At 38.5% G+C, this 24241-nt stretch overlaps 2 protein-coding genes across 2 annotated transcripts in view; one reads left to right on the plus strand and one right to left on the minus strand.

Moving 5' to 3' along the window:
* Positions 1 to 7213: 7213 nt before the first annotated feature.
* LOC118404591 (vacuolar protein sorting-associated protein 52 homolog) lies at positions 7214 to 14952 on the plus strand. The gene is made up of 10 exons (XM_035803783.1): positions 7214 to 7411; positions 8244 to 8357; positions 8791 to 8976; positions 10043 to 10171; positions 10750 to 10905; positions 11617 to 11748; positions 12272 to 12991; positions 13480 to 13647; positions 14183 to 14413; positions 14709 to 14952. Exons 1-10 carry the CDS (start codon positions 7241 to 7243, stop codon positions 14853 to 14855), a joined length of 2154 nt encoding a protein of 717 aa, XP_035659676.1. The 5' UTR covers positions 7214 to 7240; the 3' UTR covers positions 14856 to 14952.
* A 3596-nt stretch (positions 14953 to 18548) lies between these two features.
* The window catches only part of LOC118404980 (arylsulfatase D-like), a 7159-nt gene continuing 1466 nt past the window's right edge, over positions 18549 to 24241 (minus strand). The window contains exons 2-3 of the mRNA XM_035804379.1: positions 22687 to 22907; positions 18549 to 21044 (exon numbers count right to left, since the gene is read on the minus strand). Of these exons, the coding sequence (XP_035660272.1) occupies positions 20686 to 21044; positions 22687 to 22907 (580 nt within the window). The 3' untranslated portion in view covers positions 18549 to 20685. The remainder of the gene's footprint in view (positions 21045 to 22686; positions 22908 to 24241) is intronic.

The raw sequence follows: 24241 nt of genomic DNA on the forward strand, positions 1-24241 counted from the left end.
TGCTAAATTGGAAGACAACATGGAGCTTCGACAGACTGACAGGAAAGTTTGATAGTCTATCAGACTTCGTACAGAAATCGTACTGACAAAATTGGACAAATACATTCTTCCTGAATTCTACAATGACCCTCATATAGGAAGACCTATTGGATGTTAATAGCTCATACCTACATGAACACACAACAGTCACTTTCTAAAATATACAGCAAAACAAGTAAAATATCAACTACTAAAAAAAATATGGTTACCACGCTAATCATAAGCAAAAGTCATGTTGTTTTTGACGGTATCATATTGCCATAATGACAATGGCATTTATACATGTACTTTATGATTCTACAGTTGTTCTCAGAATGATTTGATTACTAAAAATAATATTATCCAGCTAGAGTTCTATCTATAGCTCAGACCATAACAATAACAGAAATTGTATAGAGCAGGCACTCACATTAAAGTTCACACATGAATGAACATGTACAAAGTACACAAACAGGGATTAAAAAAAAAACTGCTGACTAACAAAATTAACTTTCAAACAACTTACAGTAGTATTATGTGTCTATTTTGGTCACACATTTATAATGTATGTCAAAACAAGTTGTTTACATGATAAACTACACAACTGCCATTCATCATTTGTCAACAATACTTATCGTCAAATGTAAGCAACGAACTGAAGAAAAGATCAGAAACTTAGAAAAAGCTTTAAAAAAAAGCCCACCCCCATGAGGATTGAAATGGACCGGTCTAGACCTTTTCAGGTTTTGTGCGCTCATTGTTAACACTTCACAATCAGAAGGTACAAAAATGTGGTCGCCACGATAAATGTAGGAATGTTACGGGTCAGTGCATTCACGTCAACAGGGGTTAAACCTAACCTGCAGCTATGTGACTGTGTGAAAAACTTTGGAGAGTTGAACTACACAATAAAGCAGTGGCTTTAAAGTACAAGACTACAGCAGGGTTCGAAATACACATACTTAACTTGCAATTTGCATGTAATTTTAGAGATATGCACATAGAAATATTCTGAACTTGCAATCTTGCATGTTGAAAATACCTGGCCTATTATAGTAAAAAATACTGAGGAATTAGACACCCTACTCTTAGACAGAACAACATATGGACACCTTTCTTTTTGCTTCCTTGTTTTTGCCGGTAACTTTCTCCGGTAGCTTCACCAGATGCAAGGACCTCCTTGCTAGAACTATTTTGCATGTAAATTTTTCAAATTGCACGTAAAATTTTTGCCAACTTGCAATTTTGCAAGTAGCAAAAAAAAAAGTATTTCGATCCCTGCTACAGTATAATTCATTTAAGTTTGCGGGGATTTAATTTTGCGGTAGCGGGAAAAATGACTTTTCGCTGTGGTTTTAATTTCGAGGTAACACCACTGACTGCAGTCTAATACCTTAATAGAAAAATGTTCGCGGTGGATTTAAGTTCGCGGTGAAGTGGTCGCCGTGAAAACCGCGAACATTAATCCACCGCAAACATTTCTGCATTTACAGTATTTAGTATAATGATACAAGCAAACTGCCCAAGAAGACCAGGGGACTGATAAAATCTGGTCTATATTATACTAAACTAGACTATAGCTATTAAAGGGACAGCCTACAGTATAATTATATATAGTTACTGTACAAGTAAAACTACCCAAGAAGACGACCACTTGGGGGACAATAAAATATGATCTACATGAACAGGTGGTCTTATAGAGGGGATCCTTAATGCCTGTGGCAATTAGAAAAATTATTTAATAAGGAACAACCCATGGCCATGTGGTCCTTAGTATGTAGAGGTCACAGGTCACTTGTAAAGGTTTAACCTTAAATCCTTAAATATTTGCAGTATTTGATTTTGTTGACCATGATCAACAATATAATTTTCTCCTGCACAAACTCAAACCATTTTTAGATTTAAGACTTTATCATGATCTTTTTATATAGCCATAAAAGCAATTAAAGGTACTCCTTTGCAATTGGTGACTGACTCAGTGACTGACTATTGTTTATAACTGTTCATTGTCACTTGTATATCTCCTATGTTTATACCATGCACTTGCAAATAACCCTCGGGCATGAACTTGCAAATAAACTTCTAATATTGTGACATCCTTTTTGTTGTTTCACTGTCAGCATCTATTGCCCCTTGGCAAAATTTTAACAAAATCCACTAGAAAAGTGGCATCTGGCTGACTGCCAAGAAATTTGCATGTTGTAAAAAATACGATGTCGTCATGAATGACGTACATAAACAAACATGTAAATGCAAACACGGCGTGGCAGTATTGTTTTGTATGCACTCAAAGTAAGATTTGCTGTGCACATAAACACATATAATGGGGTACAATAAAAATCCTTCTGTCCATTAAGTGTTACTGCGTGGTGGAAAGATTTGTTTATTTACAGTAGGGCTACGGTAAACCATCAAAAATATTCAGGGGTGTGCATAACTTCCCACATGCTTTCCATGATTCTTACATGTATATGATCCACCCCCACCCCAAAGGATTAATGGAATTTCCCATAATATTTGGAAATAAAGGGCAACTTTTCCACACAAAGTTTGAAACAAACAGTTGTATTACCATCATTATAACATATTGTTCATGCATGTTTAGTCAAAGAAACCAAGAGGGTCTGCATGGGGGATTGGGAGGTCCCGACATCGTTTTATAATTACAATAAATTCAAGAGAACCCCCTCATAGTACGTAACATGCTAAATGGAAGGAAGACAGTTACACATGTAATTTAGTCACTAAATTTGCTAGAAAAAAAAGGTTTCCCTGCAAATTATGCAAAAGCAAAATATTTTGCCTATACTATGTACCTAAAGGGCATAGAGGACCAAAATAAACTTTCTATGAATCTTCACAATAGAAGTAGTCTACAGGAAGTATTATTATAAACATCTTTACCACTGGTACCAGTAGTGCAAACCAGTAGTGCAAATACACAAATCAGATAAGGCCTCTGTTGTCTTGTTTTGCTCTCAGAGCTTTTGCCAACAACAACAGACTTAATCTAATGACACTTGAAAAACCTCTTCATGGCATTTACCTAGCCTGCACATATAGGTCAACAACAGTTCAGGAAAAAACATTCAACAGAAGACTTCCAACAAGTATGTTATGTCATGCAACTGATCAACTCTGGTGCATTATGCTATACTCAGTAGGTTTCATTCAACATTACAAGAAAAATATGCTGGTACAAGATAGAGCTTTAATCTACAATGTAGATACACAGTAGAACCTATACACGTACTAGTAGTGACCAACTCTACAAAAAAAACATATAGCTACTAGTAGGGACCACCTGGCCAATGTGCTACTTTTTGGTGGTCCCTTATGATAAATTTTCCCATTGGCACATATAACAAGCATAAAAACTGTCTAAAGTGACCACCTGTTCAGATATATCAGACATTATTGGTCCCTGAGTGGTTCTCTTGGGCAGGGTCAGCTCAGACACAATGTTTACAGTAAACATATAATGTGTTTTGAAGTGTACAATCAAATCCCTTGCTGTAACTGGCAGTTAGTTGCAAGTCAGAGTACCAGCCAATTGTGTTAAGAATTTCAGTCTGTTTTAGGCCATAGCTATCATTAATAATGATAGTAATTTATGGGTTCTGGCCAGTGCATTTTAAATTAAGTGTAACAGGTCACCACACTATAATTTGTGAACACCGGTGCTTAATGAAGATCATTGAGCTAATTTGTAATTAGTGTAGTCACCGTGGTATAATTTGTGTAGTGGTCCATTACCATTACACGTACTCAAACAAAATTCTGGCTTGGACCCTGAATTTTTTAAGTTGCCAAAAATTTCATAAAGTAAAAACTTTGCCAGGGGGAAAAATTCACAAAAAGAGAAGGCTGGCTAAGGATAAAACTCAACTTTTGACAAATGAATATTCATAAAATTTTGTATCAAGGTTCAGTATTTCCAGACTCTGTCTCTACTTTGATGACAACATTTCATAGCCTATATTCTTAAATCTCTAAAAACCAAATACAATGTACTCAAATTGGTATGCTTTACTTGAAGAAAATTCTTTCTCCTCTTCAATTTACGAGAAGGAAGCTAGAGTGGCATTGTTTGAGAAGGACAAGAGGTTAAAAAGCTTTACGAGAGTAAACATGTCTAGAGTGCCAAACATTTTGAAGTGAGAATGTAGCTTAGTGACTGCAAAGATGTTTAAACTTAAAGATTAAACAGCTTACTGTAAATCCATTTATCTTTGCAAGATGCTTGACGATGAAACAGCCTACAGTATCTTTGCAGAGATTTTATGTTGGTGTCTTAGGTTGCCATTAAAACAAATCTGTAGTGTATTAATGATCGCAAATTTGGACAAGCATATACACATCGTCATGCATATGATCATGAATTTAGGCTAGATCGATCAGATGGTATATGCAGCAAAAACTGTGAAAATAAATCACTGCAAACATTTTAAGATTTACAGCTTTTCTAAACATTGCAGTATACTGGCAAACAAGTCTTTGTGCAGATAACCTTGTACTTTTCAAGACCTACATTTTGAGAATTCTGACTGATTCTATTACAATACTACTGATTCTGTTACACACAACAAATATGTGTCGCTGATAACAGATGTGGTCCCAAACATAAGGTATTTACACATATAATGTTACATAGGTAGGTAGTGCCTGTGGTGTAAACAATACAGTGGCAACTATATACACGTTCTTGTAGCGTGTAACAGAAACAGTCAGAATTGCCCTGGAGAAGGCAATAGACAGTCACCAAAATTTTGGTCTTAAGTAAGAATTACTTGGTTGCGTACAACTACAAGTACAAAGAAGTTTGCTATCCAACTATTAACTAACTTCAGATGACACTGTTCATAGCCTGATTAAATCTCGCTTATAGCAGCCCACCCATAACATCTGCCGGCCTCTGTGTGGAGGGGCCAGTTACTAGTATAGCCCTGGACAGAGTTTGTGTTACAATTGAAATAAACTAAAACTGTTAACAACTTAGAGTTAGAGCACTAGTCTAGTATCTACACATTGTGTAAAAATGCAGAGCAAAGGAAAATGGAAAGACTGAACGTTACATATACTATATATATAGTTTCAGTCTGTGAATTACAGTCATGCAGAAACAATGTTGCCTCTGTTTTCCACTTGTAAAATCTAAAAATGTACTACAAGGACAAAGGAAAGAAAGCATTGTGGCCTATTCACTAACCCTATTCTGATTGAATACTGCACCTGTAGAGCTAGCACCACAGAGACGTCTGAATAGAGTAGGACAACATGTCAACAAAAGATCACTTCAGGTCTTAAGGCTTATCAAACCTATTCATCTTCATCTTTAAGAGATCAACTTAAGCAAAACATGCCCTTTAGCGTATGCTTTTACGAAGGTGGTATATACTGCTTTGTATTACCCATTCTTTGTATACTTGTTAGGTACAAACTACTACAATCTTTATTCTTTGAATCAGTTATCTGTATTTTCAAATAGCAGATACTAGACACCAGTGATGACCAAAAAAAATTCTTAGATGTTTGGAATGCACATAGAAATTGAACCAATTGCTAATGACTTAGACTTTAAGAGTTGTGGGCCAATCGTTGCTTCTTAGATGGTTGTTTTTGTTGTGGACTTAAGTTTTATGGCAAAACTTCTATTGTACATAAACTTGTACAATGGCAATGCTTTGAATGCTCTGACTACAAATCTGAACATTGTGTCAAACAACGAAAAGTGTGTGCTGTGCGAACAAAAGCGTGTCTTTCAACTATAGCTTCTCACTCTCAGCCATAAGCTATGTACATGCGAGAATTTCCCTGGAAAACCCATAACATGATAAGCGGTGCAGAAATCCTTTTTGCAACATTTCGTCCTCTAATCTCTGTGTTTGTATAAATGTATTTACATTCTCTAGTCACATCACTTTACTTAATTCACTAAGAAAATAAACAAATAATTATGTTTGTTGTAAAGAAGTGTTTTAAGCATATCTGTCTGTATGTGCATACATGCACGTGTTTGCGTATGTGTAAGAACTAGTGTGTGCATGGGTGTATTTGTGTGTGTCTGCGTTTAGCTTTATAATTCAAGCGGGGTGAAGTCTGCCATCTCTCTATAACCAGGGTAGCTGTGGTCACCATATTGACAAATCAATGTTACATATTTAGGTCTGCATGTCTGAAGTGGTACAAACAAAATATTTTTGTCGATACAAAACTTGCAGTGCGCTAAATAATACAAACAAATGTGGGAATGTTGGTTATTATGTTACGATTAAGTAACCCTAATTTGTGTACACAAAACAAATGAATATTTCTAAAGTTATTCCTATCAAATACGATACAATAAATATCATTTAAAACCCCATGTAATATGTATGAAACAAACATAGCACTTACCCACTATTTTCCAGTTGTTGAGAGGCGGAATTTGCTCTCCTTACATGATCGGTAAGGTTAAAGTCCGTTTTTCTTAAGGTTTGTACTTGGACGTTGGGGTACTCTACTGGAACACCTGTGCGAGCGGCTCGCCCCTTCAGCCCTAAACCGGCGGATTTCGGGCTCCCAGCGCCGTTAACTCGCCAGGAGAGGCCCCTGTAGCCTTGTTTACGGTAAGAGTAGGTCAACAGCGCCGGAAACGTGCCGGTTCTGTGCCTGACACAGTAAGAATGTCGCGATGTTTCCCGCAGCTGCACAAATTTTTCTGGTCCCACAAAATGGCCCTAATCGTCTTGGGGAGGGCTGTACCACCACTTAGCATGAAGAGGGACCAACAAATATTGTTTACTCGACATATATAGATATACAGACTTTTGTTCGACAGTTTTAGACATAAATTATATGTAGACTATTTTTTAAAACCAAAAATTTTTCAGTACTTAACCTAAAGCATTATTTTGTTTTAGTTTTTCTTTTTCTGATATCTAGTGCCCCCTTTAACAGTCATCGTACGGCCCCGAAAAAGACTATACCATAGCTATCATTTTACAGGAGCTATAAAGTATAAACAAGTCAATGCTTATTTGTTCATTTTTTCGTTGAGAATATTTTTGATTAGTGTATGAAAGATTTTCAACTAAACCTATGTTAATGCATACTTTTTAATACTGTATTTAAATTTTTTAAATATTTCTAAATGGAAGATTTAAACTAACACCCCTATTTTATTTCCATAATAGTTTCTTTCTTTCCCGCCATGCACCATTCAGGTGTAGTGTTGTCCAAGATGGCGGAACAGGTGACAAAAAATCCGGGTTTAGAAATCGGTCTGAAGAAAACAGAGCTTAGCGACAACTCCGGAGACAATCTGGACAATGAGCTGGTGGAATTGAATCTTGGGGAACTCGACCTGACCTCGGATGAGTTCATTTTGGACGAGGTCGACACGCATATTCAGGTAAAGCAAATAGAAATTTCCGCCTTCGATCTAAAATTTTTCTTAAAATTTTAGGGGGAGGGGTCAAGGTTTGACCAAGGATGTTTTGGTTTGATAGCAAGGTAAAAACGCCCAGTAAGAGACGGGACGTTTTTGAAGTCGTCGTCTTTAAATTATATAAATTATAATCGAAAATTTCAGGCAGTGCCATGAACTCTTTTGTAGATGGTGTTGCATTTTTATATAATATTTAGCATGTCGCCTCAATCAAAATACGCCCCTTTTTAAATGAAACGAATCAAGTTAACCTCCTTGAACGAATATAGGCACATGAACGAATAAAGATTACCTATCGTTGTCCTGCTTTCATAAGTGCCCGCGATCAGTGGGTGTAATATAACCAGCGATGTGGTGTAATATAACCAGCGATGTGGTGTAATATAACCAGCTGCAGCCGCGCCGTGTACCTGCGAAGCTGGTGTGTTACGCCGAAGGGCGGTTATACCCGCTATACAGATACTGATACAGATACAGATCATCATGTGGCACGGCCCTTATTTAACGTCCTATCTGTGGGTAGCCCTAAACCAATACTCTTCTCTACCTGAGTGAAGTGACTTAGGAGGAAAGTTGTCCAGGTGTATCTGCCTCTGGGCACAGATGGCATGACCAAACATGACCAGATTTGAGCCAGGGACCAGGAGGTTCTGGATCAAACCTGTTTGTTACCAAATTTGTGCCACACGATCCCTGGCATTAGATGACTGGATTGCATGTTTTGCACGATGGCTTTACATGTTTCTTAAAACAATGCTTATTTCTTTCCTCTTTTATTTATTTTTTTTGTGTGTAGGAGAACTTGGAAGATGAGCTGGTTAAGGAGGCCCTCAAGACAGGTGTGGATTTAAGACACTACTCCCGACAGGTGGAAAAGGAACTGCAGCAGGTGGAAAATGCCTCCATACAGGTAAGATGATGCAGGTGTAATGACAAAGCTTTTATTACAGGGAGTCCAAATTTCTTAGAGACTTTGATTCACCACATGGCAAGTGCTATAGACATGATTACTGGAGGGGGGTCGGGTGGCATCGACCTTCCATGGTTCTGGGTTTGAGAAAATTTTAAGTTAAAATGGTGTATCCTGAGGGGCAAATACATTTGTAACTGTCAGAGATGTCATATAGTCCTTTTGACTTCTGTAGCAAATTATAACCACTGTGAAAATAGACCTAAATTCTTGCTGCTTTTATTTGTACCCAGGACTACATCAAGGAAGCCCACAGCATCGCCAGCCTGCACAACCAGCCTTTTTTGTCAACCCTTTCTGCTAGGAGAAAGATAGGAAAAGAACACCTTTGGGAAAATATGATTACGGTATTGTTGTTATTATTTGTACCCAGGACTACATCAAGGAAGCCCACAACATCGCCAGCCTGCATAACCAGATCACTGCGTGTGACTCCATCCTGGAGCGGATGGAACAGATGCTGAGCGGGTTCCAGACAGACCTGAGCTCCATCAGCTCGGAGATCCAGAGTCTGCAGGACCAGTCACTGTCCATGAACATCAAGCTCAAGAACAGACAGGTAAGACTGGAGAATAGACAGACAGGTAAGACTGGAGAATAGACAGACAGGTAAGACTGGAGAATAGACAGACAGGTAAGACTGGAGAATAGACAGACAGGTAAGACTGGAGAATAGACAGACAGGTAAGACTGGAGAATAGACAGACAGGTAAGACTGGAGAATAGACAGACAGGTAAGACTGGAGAATAGACAGACAGGTAAGACTGGAGAATAGACAGACAGGTAAGACTGGAGAATAGACAGACAGGTAAGACTGGAGAATAGACAGACAGGTAAGACTGGAGAATAGACAGACAGGTAAGACTGGAGAATAGATAGACAGGTAAGACTGGAGAATAGACAGACAGGTAAGACAGGTTCCAGACAGACCTGAGCTCCATCAGCTCGGAGATCCAGAGTCTCCAGGACCAGTCACTGTCCATGAACATCAAGCTCAAGAACAGATAGGTAAGACTGGAGATTAGATTGATGATCAAAAGTGACTTTAGGGTCGGACAAGTTTTCTAAAATTCACTTGCCCTATCTGGCAGGTACATAAAATTTCTACTTGCCCAAACCAGTTTTTTTACATTTTCCTGAAATTTGAATGTCATATTTTTTGCAGGAATAAATGTTGTTTACAAACACAATTACAGATAGCCTTATCAAAACAAGATAATTTTGAAGGGCTTTTGGAGTTTTTTGCCTGTTTGGTTGTAATAATTGGCATTAAAGTAAACCAGGGGAAAAACAGCAACAAATGTGTCATCACATGCAACAGATGAGAACTTTAGCAGGGAGGGGAAAATTTTATGATTGGGCAAGTGAGGTAGCACATGCGCTTGCCTGATCAGCACTTTCACTTGCCCGGACACTCAGACTAGTGGACTGTCTTCTAGTATGTACAAAGGTGCAATAGCTTTAGCCTTAGTGGGCAGAGTGCTTGCTTTGCATTCAGAAGGTCATGGGTTCAAACCTTAGCCAGGTCATTCCAAAGACACATTGTATGAAATACATTTAGAAAAAGTACAATGATGTCATTTAGGAAATTCTAACATTCTAAGATTGTTGTCTACTCCCACAGGCAGTCCGGGGTGAGTTGAGCCAGTTTGTGGATGAGCTGGTGGTGCCAGAGGTCATGGTCAATGCAATCCTGGACGCTCCTGTCACTCAGAGACAGTTCCTGGAGCAGCTACACGAACTTAACCACAAGGTCAGGAAATGTCTACATTATTACTATCAGAGTACTGCACATTTTGAACTACATGTATTTGTAAGGTTTTCACACAAGCAAACACTTGTTATGTCTTCCATTGTCTTCTGTTATTGCCTCAATGGAAAAAGGTATTGTTTTTAGTTTATTTGTCTGTCTTGGTGGGTGTTTATATTTGTTTTTGTTGGCCCCAAGACCAAGATTGGCCTGCATTTAAAACAAATTTAGCCAACTCTTTACAGTTGGGAGGTAGTAAGTGGAGTTGGTCTTTTTCGAATTTATGAGTATGGCCAGGGTCCAAAGTTGTTGCCACAATCTTTGTCCAGGACCACGATCCCACAGGAGGGCAGCAAAATGCAAAGACAGAGTTAGCAAATATTTCTCAATACATGAAACAAGGAATTCCCCCCAAACAGTTTCAATTTCTTGTTTGCACTTGGAACTGATGGATAATACCATCTCTTGATTTTCATAATGCTAAGAAATATAAGTGCCATGTACATGTATACAATACAAGCTTTCACACATACATTCAATGAATTTGATGTATGGACTTGTGTATCTGTACCTTTTTTTAGATCAACTTTGTGAAGGAGCAGTCTTTCAAGGAGGCTGTGGCTTGTCGGGATGTTCAGGACATCCTGGAGAAACTCAAGCTCAAGGCCATCACCAAGATCCGAGAGTTTCTGCTGCAGAAGATCTACCAGTTCAGGAAACCCATGACTAACTATCAGGTCAGTCAGAGAACTAATTATTTAGTAATGTCTTCTTCGGAACATACTGATCAGGGCTCAAAATACTGGGTGTATATGAATAGCGGCAACTATTTATGCTAGTTATATGTTGTACAACCAAAATATAGGAGTTGTGTACCTAATTTTTGACTGTGTTACAATGCACCTAAATATTTGGGTAGGCATGCATATGTTAAGATATATATTTTACACTAGTAGACTGTACATATATATGTGTTTACTTTACATGTATATAGTATGTTCTTGACATGTATATGTAAGTTTGGTTTGGTTTGATACAGATCTCCATTAGTGACTGATATGTCACTATTCTTCCTGGAGTCTGGGTGATTTGTACAGAATCAGTAGTATCAGATAAAATCATTATGTTAGAAATAATAAAACCCTTTAATGTATGCTTTCTTTGTAAAAATTTTGGCTGGGAAGTGGGATTACAGATTAGAGCTATAAAGATATACAGTAAGGTTTGCAATAAGCTTATGCTATTCATGAAGTTAGCTTCTAATTAATGTTGTGGACCCAATTTATTCCTATGCACCCAGCATTTATGGTTAGATGCACCAGTAGACCAAGAAGAGGAAGAACGGATAAATTTTCGGCCCTGCTTTCTTGAAAAATGGGTGTAGCAAATGAGGCTTGATTTTGCTTATATATGAAGGATGATCCTCTATTTTTGTATGTGTTTTGCAGGTTCCACAGAATGCGATGCTGAAGTTCCGCTTCTTTTATGAGTTCCTGTTGGCCAACGAGCGCCATGTGGCGAAGGAATGCCGAGACGAGTACATCGACACCATGAGCAAGATGTACTACTCCTACTTCAAGGTATTATTCTATGAATAAAAATTATAAAGCCACTATGATGTAAAAGCTTTCTTCAATGCTTCATCACATGCCATTTTGCAGATGAACATATGTGTCTATAGTCGGTATTACCGCCCTATGGGGAAAGCATTCAGCACAACAGTAGCTGGTTATACAAGGAAGGACTTGTCACACCTAAGTTTTGTACATCTAGCCTCAAGATCTATTAAGGATGCCCTTTCTGGCAATAAATTGCACTCTACAATAGTTCTTACTTCTAGGGAAGAATGAAAAGTTTGAACATCTCAACCCTTAGTTGGTATCTCTGGTTCTTAAAGGCATGACTAGATTTCATTCTCTGTTAAGCTGGTACACATATATTAGATATTCAGCAGATGGTGCATCCACCAGTTTATTAGTCATTTTGTACATCATGCTTAGTGTGGACATTTTTCTTCTGTCTACCTATGACATCCATAATGCATTGTACACTAACATCCTATTGTGATTGTAGATTGAATATGCACTTCTTCTTGTATCCCAGGGTTACACCAGCAGACTGATGAAGCTACAGTATGAAGAAGTAGCAGACAAAGATGATCTAATGGGGGTTGAGGACACCGCCAAGAAGGGCTTTTTCTCCAAACCTTCGCTGAAAAACCGCTCCACCATTTTCACCCTCGGAAACAGAGGCAACATCATCACGTCCGAACTAGAAGCACCGATTATCGTACCACACGCAGCACAGAAATCCGAGACACGGTACTCCTTCGAAAGCCTGTTCCGCAGCCAACACTTTGCTCTCGTCGACAACGCCTGTTGCGAGTATTTGTTTTCGGTGGAGTTCTTCTTGGTGCAAGGGTCGCCAGCGCAGGACTTGTTCAACGCCGTGTTCGGCAAAACGTTGTCAATGTTTCTGAAACACATGGACGTTTACACAAGCGACTGTTTTGATGCCATCGCCATCTACCTGTGCATACACATCATCTATCGCTACCAAGTCTTGATGCACAAGAGAATCGTTCCCGCGCTCGACAAGTACTGGGAAACGTTACTGGAAGTTCTGTGGCCTCGCTTTTCGTACATCCTGGACCTGAACATTCAGAGCATCAGAGACTGTGATCCGCAGAAGCTGGGTTCCATCGACGTGAGACCGCATTACATCACGCGACGGTACGCTGAGTTCTCGTCAGCCCTGATAAGTCTGAACCAGACGTTTCCCGATGAACGTGTGGACCAATTGCTGGCACAGCTACAAGCAGAGGTAGATAGTTATTGCTCAATAAAAGGTTTCTTTGATCACCGTGAAATGGAGGTATTGTAGGGAACTTTTCTTTTATTCAATTCTCTGCCAACTGAAATTTGTTTGATTTTCTAAATCTATTCACACAGGTTTGTTCTTCATTCTAGATTATTTAGTCCATAGAATTAGATGGTCATTTTCTTATAACTGTGTTGTTTTTAGTCTTAAATATCTAGATTTTTGAAAAGCTCAGGCTTGCATCTGTCTTCTTTTGATGCAGGTTGAAAATTTCATTCTGTGCATGTTGTCTGTTATAACTATATTGTTTTGGCCCAATTTTACTAAATAAAAAAAATTAGACTTCTGTTGTCTTGTTTTTACACAGGTCAAAAATTTCATCTAGCGCATGTTGTCTGTTCTGACTGTGTTGTTTTTAGCCCTATTGCAAGATTATTAAATATTATTTCAAAAACGTTTAGACATAATTCCGTTGTCTTCTTTTGGTGCAGGTTGAGAATTTCATCCTGCGCATGGCGGCAGAGTTTCCCCTGCGGAAGGAGCAGCTGGTGTTCCTGATTAACAACTACGACATGATGCTGGGGGTCCTGATGGAGCGCACCAGCGAGGAGTCCAAGGAGACTGAGAGCTTCCAACAGCTGCTGCAAGCCAGAACACAGGTAGGAGACTCTCCAACAGTGGGTTTAAGCCAGAACGTATTTGTAAGACCTTCAGCAGTGGCTTTATTTGGAAGAACACAGGTAAGAGATCCCCAACAGTTACTTCTAGCCAAAACATATGTAAGAGACCTCCATCAATATCTTCATTTGCAAGAATGCAGGTGAGAGACCTCCAACAATAGCTTCTAGCCAGAATACAGGTATGATACCTCTTCAACAGTAGCTTTAAGCCAGAACACAGTTGAGAGACCACCAACAGTAGCTTCATTAATGAGAACACAGGTAAGATACCTCCAACAGTAGCTTCATTATAAAGAACACAGGTAGGAGACCTCTAAGCTATAGTAGCTTTAAGCCAGAACATAGTTTTGAGACTCCAGCAGTAGCTTCATTAGAAAAAAACACAGGTAAGAGACCTCCAACAGTAGCTTTGAGTCTAAACACTGGTGTGATACCTAATTCAAAGTGTCAAAGAACCATGGAAACACATTCTTGAGGCCTTGGTTTTGAAGATAAGTGTTGATTTTGCCCACAGGAATTTGTAGAAGAGATTCTGGCGCCCCACTTCGGAGGCATGATAGCTTTCGTGAAGGAAACGGAGGGTCTCCTGGAGAGGGGGCAGACGGACCAAGTAAAGAACCAGGACGCACGCATCACCAAGCTGGTCAGGGGGTTTGCTGTCAACTGGAAACAAGCCATCGATGTCATCAACCAAGAAGTCATGCGATCCTTCACCAACTTTAAAAATGGGACACAGATTTTACAGGTACAATGATTGGATAGACAGTCAAAGAAAATTTGATTTTAGTACAATTATCAATACATGATATGGTAATATGATATGCAAGGTGTTGTGTATAATTTTTTTGTCTAAGTGCTATAGTTTTATAAACTTAGAGTAACTGCACTATTATAAAGAATACTGGTACTGTTATGTCATCTTATTTACTGACATTTACTACACTGCTAGTACTATTATTGAAATGCAACCTTCAATTTTCTAAAGCTGCATTACTGAAAAGGCAAATTTGTTGACCTTGTCTGCGACCTTGTCCCTGCAGGTGACCTTGACTCAGCTGATCCAGTACTACCACCGGTTCCAGAAGGTCCTGTCCCAGGCACCCTTCAAGGGTCTGCAGGTCCGCGGCGAGCTCATTAACATACACCATGTCATGGTGGAGGTCAAGAAGAACAAACCAACCTTCTGAAGCACCCCCCTCCCCCTAAATTGTTCTTTTACACAGAGCCTTGTCTGCAGCCTATACTGTATACAATATACCTTTCACCATTTCTCCTAAATGTTGTGATATACAAATGTAGCAGACATTAGTATTAAAGGTAGAGACTTACATGTAACTGTTATACCAATGAAGAAGGTACAACTATAAGGTACATACAAGATGCTCAATATCTGACGTTGACAGTTCTTTATTACTACTAATAGTAATTCTAATATGAGTTCTACTTTAGCTCAAATCCAGAACTGAGATTTCTACCTTGTATTTGCATATATCATTGTTTCTTGTTTTGTTTTAGATAGACTAGTTTTCCAGACCTTTTTCAAAGTTCTTGTAAATTTTGCTTCAACCCTCCATTCTCTTGTTATGTCTCTATCCTTTGCCTCTATGTCTTTTTTTCTATCAGACAGACATATAAGTCTGTTAGTATCTCTGCTTGGATACTTTCCATAGTACATTGTCCCTTGTAAAGTTTTGCATATTTAAGTTCAAGTACATATCCTGGAGGACAGATATGTTCACAGTTATCTTTGAAATTTATTGTAGATGTTTGAAAAATTCTGTTTAATGTAGAAGTGTAAAATGAAAAAAAATCTAGTGCAATATTGTGGAAAGTTGCAACATGTTGCTGTCTGTTCCTGTCCTTGGTGCTGATTGGCTAATCAGATTGGTTCTGTTCCTGTTCTTGGTGCTGATTGGTCAATTAGACTAGTTCTCTACCTGTCCTTGGTGCTGATAGGTCAATCAAAGGGTTTTTAAGAATCTCCTAGACTTAGATAATAAGGCAGTAATGAATTGAATAACATCTGACATATCCTCTTCCCTCTTAACAGCCATTATGCAATAAATATTTTGTGCTTTAAAGCTACTGGCAAGAATTAGCATAGTTATTTGCGGCAGCTTGTACTAATTCTGGTTCATGATAAGCAAAATAAATAATAAAACTGTGTTATTGGAAAAGTACAATCTACATTCTGTTTTAAACCAGGAGTAATTAGTATAACATGATCATGATGCAGTTTAAATTGATACCTTAGAATTCCTACCAGTAGACATTTCTTTCTGTATGCACTTGTTGTTTTTAAACTTTTGTGCAAGGATCTCTTGGAGCAGTCTGTGTGAACAAGGAAAACATTGATTACATTACATTTATAATTGAAGAAATTTTGGTGTAATGTCTGCAAGTGAAATTCTTTCTCATATTGAGAGGATATTGTAGCAGAATACTTCATGAAAGAAATATTGAATCAAATATTGCCCAATAAAGATGACATTGTAAATATCTAAGAAAATAAAACATCTAAATAAAATATATCGTTTGCTTGTATGTCATACGTGTTAAACTGCCTCATAGCGTAACTGTAATGTTGTATAAACCTGGTGTGTTCATCGTACAACAAGCTGCTAATCCAGACAGATTTAAGTCATCCTGCTCTTTTTGATAGGTACAGTGTAGGGGTGGGTATCGGTACGGTGTTCCTGTACAAAACCGTTTTTTCTCATTGGACCCGTCCAGAAAAAACGGACCTGAAAAAAATCGGTGGACCGGATGTTGGGCCTAATGGAAAATGAACAGGTCATCTGATCAGACATTCACACGTTTTGGGGCTTACCAGTCGAGGAAAATAACACGAGTGAAGTAGATTAGAGTCTATAGTCATTTCTACCAAGTTTTACAGTCAATCATACAAAGGCAGTTAGCCTTGTAGGATTTCAAGACAGATCCAGCTGGAGATGTACACTGTCCAGGCAGCTAAAATCAGGAGAAACCAGACTGATGCGCATGGCAGAAGAAAAGCAGATCCTGCAAAAAGAGCTGTGCAACAGACCTGAGTCAGCTTACAGATGTGCCCTATGTGGCAGAGACTGTCATTCTCACATAGGACTGTTTAGCCACAGTCGATGCTGTAGGGCTGATATCAATTAGGATTTTACCATGGTCAATATTGACCGAAGGAGGCCATAATGGGAGTTGAATATTCTACAAAACAGATGTCTTTTTAACGAAATGAACCATTGTTTTGAGTATCGTCCATTCACAAGTTATCAAATACTGAATAGGGTTCAGGTCCGGACCTGATCCTCTGGACCTGAACCGGACCTGAATTTTCTGTACCGGTGTGACAGCGTTCTCGCCCCCCAGTGATCTCGCCCCCCCGGGGGCGAAATCACTAGCGATCTCGCCCCCCCCCCGGGGCGAAATCACTAGCGATCTCGCCCTCCCCGGCTAGTGATCTCGCCCCCCTACCTCGCCCCCCTTTAGCGATTTCGCCCCCCCCCCAAAAACGGGTTTACATGACATTTTAGAAGTTGATTGGTATAAATCACAAAATGTAGTTTCAGAATGATATAAGTACACGAGTTTGATACATAACTCCATTCATAGTATCAATATTAACGTAATTACATGGTAATAAGATAGTTGAACTTGTTTCAGACAAGGAGGGTTTGGTCCCTTGTATTCCCATTATTGCATATACCTGAGTCTTGACATAAGATGTATTTCATTGTATTCACCTGTCCTCAAGCAACCTATATATCTCCAATATGAAGTCTCTACAATGAAGTGACCACAAAAGAACTATGTAATGTCTTTATTAATTATGCAAATATTAGGTATTAATTAGAATAACGCACATTTTGGTATATGCACCTGGCCAAGGGATATCTCCACCTCCAACATGATTGTCTTTTCTAGTATTTAGGAACTGATGCATCTACCCGTGTTTCTTAAGACAGGTACTTTACCAGTGTTTGTGTAGCATTTAGCAACAGCTATATCAACTTGCGTGTAGATAGTGTTTATAATGAGAAACTATTATTCACGGTTGTTTTTGTTAGTGCTTTGGAAATGTTTCCAGCACAAGAAAGAAAACACTGTGACAAATTGAAAACATATAGCTGACGTATTCCGTACCATAGACGGTGTTGATTTATACGTTCGCAGTAGCACTGTTTTATGCCACCTCAGCTGCAAAAATTGTCTTTTTTTCATTTCAATGTCATGTTTGCACCGAACAATATAATATTGACTTTCGAGGTATGACATCTTACGGTACGGTAATAAGGTGCCATATAGGTACCAGGTAACACACCATATACGTTACTCCCCAGGTGCAGTATAGTACCAGGTAGCGCACCTGTAATATGTAGTAGCCAGCTGCTCTGGGAGGGGGGGGGGGCGAAAACGCTAAAGGGGGGCTAAAACGCTAGTGATCTCGCCCCCCGGGGGGGCGAGATCGCCGGGGGGGGGGGGGCGAGATCGCTGTCACACCGGTACCCACCCCTAGTGTATTGCATTCTTTTATGTGCTCTCCTTGAGTACACAACCGCCATTGATGTCCCATCTGAGAGTACCAATGCTATGTAAATGCATTTAAGCTCGTAGGGGATTTAATTTCGTGGTAGCCGGAAAAATTGAATTACTGTAAATGCAGAAATTTTTGCCGTGGTTTTAAGTTTGCGGTAGCACCATGCACTGTAGTTGCTTACTGCCATGGGAAAATGTTTGCGATGGTCTTAAGTTCACAGTGAATTGACAACGTGAAACCATGAACATAAAACCACCGCAAAAATTTCTGCATTTACAGTAATTCAATTTTTACGTCTGCCTCTCTTCACATCACAAAGGAATGATATGTTGGGACAAGATACAGAAAAAGATTAAAAGGCATTGCTGAAGAATATGACTTTAATGACAAACCCAAGGAAAAGACATTCAAAATACAACAACCATAATTCCTTATACTACATGTATACAAATTATGACCACATCTTTAAGTTCTATAAGTTGTTTCTGGAAGGTTAAAAGAACTGTAAAAGAATCTCTTTACCAAACTATTGTTTGATACAAATAAAGTCTCTTACTTAAAGTCTCCTTCTTTAGTTTGGTTAAGCAACTGTAATTGCAGCATCATAAATGTATTATTTTACCACCATCCATGTTAAAAACCTACAGAATCTGATATTCTTATATAATAAGTTATAATATACAAATAATAACTCCAGTAAACAACTATTGGCTCCATTTAAGGAAGAAATTTTACATCAGACATTCTAATTCTAAAGTACTGTTAACTTTGGTCCCAAAGGTATACAGTATGCATTAAATTGGCATAGCAAAAAACATTATAATGATAACATTAACCCCCCAAGTGCCAAGGACCTGAGAGGAAAGTAGTCTAGGGAAAATGTTTTGTACTAGCAATTCTATTTACTTAATATACGTTTACAGCTAATTCCAGACTATATACAGCTACCAATGACTGTAACCATTTCCACAAAGTTTAGTAATATAATCTTGAATACACACTGTACAAGCACTTCTGTGTAAAACACATAGTTTACAATATTCTTCAACAAATTTACACTCTTGGTCCCATTAACACTTACTGCAGCTTCAGTAGAATTAACCAGTACAAAAGAAAGTGCAGGTCCTTTGATTTGATACGTTCACTTCACTGTTTGTTAAAGTTAGCAAGAGCAGTTCAGTTCAAACCAATAAAATTAGTTGGTTCTCGTAAGATTAAAAGGAAAAGTCTTAAAAGAATGATCACATGCAAGTTATCCTCACTACCTTTTTTTATCGTCAGCTCCTTCCAAAATTTGTTCGATTGTTCAATTTTTCTAAATGTCCAACAACTGAAGGAAGGAATCATAGTCCAATGCAATATAAAGTATATCTGTCATGATATATCCTTGTTTTTTTTTTCATTTCAACATTTGTTTTGATAAGTCCTTAATCTTTCTGCCATTTTATGTGGATCATTTCCCTGTTAGTTCTGGCAAATTTGATTTAAAAAATTGTTATTAGATCTCCAGCAATTGTACCATGTAAGCAGATTTACAACTTACAAGTACTGGAAAGTTTCAAATTGTACTGTACTATATTCCTGCAAATCCATACATGGCCCCTAGGGGGCACTGGTGAGTTGGAAACACTTTTGTTGTTGGTGTGTGTGTATGTCTCACTCCCTAGTTAAAAAGGGACTAACAATTGTTATTAACAATTAACAATATTAACAATCCAATATAACAATTGATTGTCTACAAAGACGAAAAGTATAATAAATAATGTCAACCTAGTAAAGTGCATGGGTTGGAAATTTATACAGCATGCAAACTACAGTCAAGTTCAACCTAGGAGATAAAACCTCCTTGGTTCAACAGACTAAATAGCAAATTTGCATTAAGGTACATGACTTTTGTGCGGGTTGTGGTACATTCTAGCGATCCGTATCAGAATTGCCAGATTCACCAAAAAAGGCTGTATTCTTTATAAATATCATAATCATAATGTAATTAAGAACTATTCCCATCTGACACCATTTCAAACAATTACTAGGAATTTAACAATTTTACATTACAACACAAGATATGTTACCTTCACTATATTGCACATTGGGATTGACACAATACCCACTAACTTTACCCACTCATAAACAAAAAAATATTTAAATTGAGCTAAATTGTTTGCAGTGAATGGCAGAGTTTTCTCCTTGTCATTTCATGTGTAGTGCATTTTACACTTTTATTTCAGAAAGCATTAATTTAACAAATCCAGGTACATTTGTAATACTAACCCTAGAACAGTGTCACCATAACACTATATGTAAAAGCTTGTTTGGATGACTTGCAGTGTTAATGCATAGGACCCTATTTGTTTTGTCTAAAACATGTGAAATAGGCCCCAAAACACGTTTTATAGTGTTTTACAGCTTATAACAGATTTTCAGATGTCATTGTCCCATGATTTTTGTTGACGGACTGTTCTACAGTTGTACGTTAAGTGCGGCAGTCTTCAAGAGCGCGCTCCTCTCGTCTCCTCCTGACATGAACAATACGGTAGGTTACAGCACTGCTGCAGCCACGGTACAAACATCAACTTCAACGGCGCAAACTGGTTTGGCGCCGGACTAACGGACCTCCTGTGTGCGTCTACGCCACTTTTGATGCTTCTGACGATGTCTTGGTATTTTTTGTCGGAGGAAATTTCGATGAGGTTGTCCTCGGTGGGGTCCTGAGCGATGTCATACAGTAGTGGAGGATCGTGGTGAGTGACGTAACCGTCGTAACAGTAGCAGACCAGGGTGTCGAAGCACCCCATGGTCCCTGGGGTCCAGTTAGGCGTGGTGAAGTGAACCTTCCAAGTACTGTTACCTGTATCAAACAGTTTACACAATTTACACTCAGCACAAAAAGTTCATAAACATGAATTTTATCTGATTCAATAATCTAATCATTCTGTTATTACTGGGGTCCAGTTAGGCATTACGTAAGTGACATGAACCTTCCAAGTACTGTTACCTGTACCAAACAGGAGAATACTTGATGAGGCAACAACAATCAGCACAAAAAGTTTAGAAATTTGAATTTTATCAATCATTTTCTGTTATTACAAGGGTACAGCTAGGCGTGGTTAAGTGAACCTTCCAAGCGCTGTTACCTGCACCAAACAGAAGAATACTTGATGAGACAACAACAATCTACACAAAAAGTTCAGAAACTGGAATTTTATCAATCATTATCTGTCATTACTGGGCTTCAGTTAGGCGTGGTTAAGTGAACCTTTCAACAGTTGAACTGCTGTTACCTGCACCAAACAGGAGAATACTTGATGAGACAACAACAATCAACACAAAAAGTTCAGAAACTTGGATTTTATTAATCGTTATCTGTTATTACTGGTGTCCAGTTAGGCCGGTGAAGTGAACCTTCCAAGTAGTTACCTAGTGTACCAAACAGTAGAATACTTGATGAGACAACAACAATCTACACTCAGCACACAAAGTTCAGAAACTTGACTTTTATAAATCATTATCTGTTATTACTGGTGTCCAGTTAGGGGTGGTAAAGTGAACCTTCCAAATGCTGTTACCTGTAGCAAACAGGAGTGCAAACAACAATCGACACTCAGCAAAAAAAGTTCAGAAATTTGAATTTTATCAATCATTATCTTTTATTAATGGGTTCAGAAGTTCAGAAACTTAAATTTAATCAATCACATCATATGTTTATCAATTCATCAATTATCCTAAATATTATGTATCAATGATTTTTACTGTTCTACTGTTTCTGAATCTATTGTTAGGTATCCAATACTCTTTACATGTATTTGGTTATTTGTTCATCCTTCCAGACAAATTAGATTTTTATTTATTTTTCATTCACACGCTCACATCAGTTTTGGGGTTCCCAAAGCATGTCATCCGAATAATCAAATCAACATGGCCTAAGGGAAGACTTCAGCCTACATAGACGGCACCTGGCAGTCTGCCATCAGACACAACTCTATATGCAAGCGCATGTCTAACACTCACAAGATGGGAACAGTAGATATTGAACCGGAAAGAGAGTTAGTGAGAGGAAGGCCATGGCGATCTGGTTACATGGATGACATCATCTGGGATCCCAAAAACGAATAAAAAGACAGTTTGGCAAAAAAGCAGCCTTTATAATCTATATCAATAAAATCTACATGGCCAGGAAGGTTCAACACATACATGTATGGGATACCAAACAATAAATTCTTCAGTTTTGTTCTTTCACATTTTCTTCTTTGACCTTGGAATTGAGATTAGCATTACCATTCATTACCATTCATATAACTGTTACATTAGTTTAGTATATGTTTTCCGATATTTTTTTTAAGTCTAAGGCACAGTTTGCAGCTGCTTTGTATGATTTACAGTAAGGTCAAAAACTTTTGTTTTTGGAAACGGCTGAAAATTGATGCATGCCCGGATGTCATCCATATAATCAAATCAACATGAATGCCTAAAGTAAATGAAAAGTTGCTGACCTTGCCTGGGTCTGTACCTAGCAGCATGTATCCATGTACCACAGTAGTGGAAGAGAAACTCGTGAGGAGACACTGTCTCCTGTCCTGTGAGGAGGGGCCAGATGTTCTTCCCGTCGATCACTCTGTCCTGTGGCACTTTCTGATTGGCTAGTGTCACCACCGTGGTGAACACGTCCATCTGACTGGTGGGCTCCGAGATCTGTGAACCTGCCGGCAGTTTTCTGTCGAATACAAAACATCAGTTTGTCATTTTTATCTCACGTAATACTATTGACTGACTGACTGACTTAAAGAATATATTTCTTTGTTTTTAGACATTTTAACCCTCTCAGCACGAGAAGCCACTATCATGGCTTTCCCATAGGACACGAGAAGCCACGATCAGGTTTAATTCCGGCGGGAAATTCAAACTGACTACTGTGAAATGGGAAATTTGGCATAGTCTGCCAATCAGGATGCTTGTATCTTTGACCAACCAGAAGGGATCTAGCATTTGAGCCCTGTTTCTGAGACCTCCAGCATGTGTTTTGGCTTCAGTTTTCTACAGGTTTATTTAGTAAATTTAGCAGAAATGGAGACAGTTTGGTGGATAATTTTGTTGGAGGCTTACAGGAGTGATGACAGGGAAATCCTTGAGGGACAGCAAGGCAAACACCCAGCTGTTTTTGTTGAGATCAAATGAGCTGATATCACCGTGTCTAATGAGTTCTACATGCATGCTTCCTTGTTGTTTTTCTTGGGGCAGAAGGAGGTCCAGGTCAGGTCAGATAGGTCACTGGTCCAAATTGACATTTTGTATACTCTGATACCTGTTTCTCTACCCAAGTCATAGTAAATGGATTTATTTGACTCCCTGATATGTGGAGAACATCCAGAAAAAATAATTTGCCATTTAGCACAAGGCATATTCATTATTTTAATAGTACAACTACAGGTGTGGGGAGGGGGGCACAACTGTTTATTGGGGTAACATTTGTTTGTCATCACTGAACTTATTTGAAATCATGCTTTGATTTTTAGTTTTTGGTCATTCTAACAGCATACCAGCATTGTGTATATATGGTTGAGTATTTCTACATAGTTTTATGATAAATGACACAAAAAACTCAGCCCCTAGCCAAATGTTTTCTTTTGTGAAACTTTTTTTGGGAGTGATGCAAATGTGTTTTTGAGTGGTTTCCATGACGATTGCTGTCCTCAGATTGATGGTATGATATTTATTTTGCTTGTTTTGGAAAGGCCATTCTGTGAGCTTTCCAGCAATATATAGTTTTCCTAATCTACTCTTTACATAACAGCTGTAATAATAATACACAAAAAGTACTAATTGACACCTGTATAGACTGAAATTATATGTCGTATATGGTATACAGGAAAAGATTTTATGACGTGTTGAGAGGGTTAATATGGGCAACGTTTGTGAGGTCTGAAGTTACGGCAGGCAGGCCTCCGGATCGATCCTGCCTGGCACAGAAAGACTCAACGGTGGGAGCAATTTCCACCGTGACAGGCAGGGTATTCCATTCTGGAGTAGTTCTACGAAAAAATGAAAATC

This window comes from Branchiostoma floridae, chromosome 17 (assembly GCF_000003815.2).
Source record: "Branchiostoma floridae strain S238N-H82 chromosome 17, Bfl_VNyyK, whole genome shotgun sequence".
Lineage (NCBI taxonomy): Eukaryota > Metazoa > Chordata > Leptocardii > Amphioxiformes > Branchiostomatidae > Branchiostoma > Branchiostoma floridae.

Coding starts and splice junctions, on each gene's coding strand:
- LOC118404591 (XM_035803783.1), top strand. CDS start 7,241: ATGGCGGAACAGGTGACAAAAAATCCGGGTTTAGAAATCGGTCTGAAG. Junction 10,172..10,749: donor TACACGAACTTAACCACAAG/GTCAGGAAATGT, acceptor ACCTTTTTTTAG/ATCAACTTTGTGAAGGAGCA. Junction 14,414..14,708: donor ATGGGACACAGATTTTACAG/GTACAATGATTG, acceptor TTGTCCCTGCAG/GTGACCTTGACTCAGCTGAT.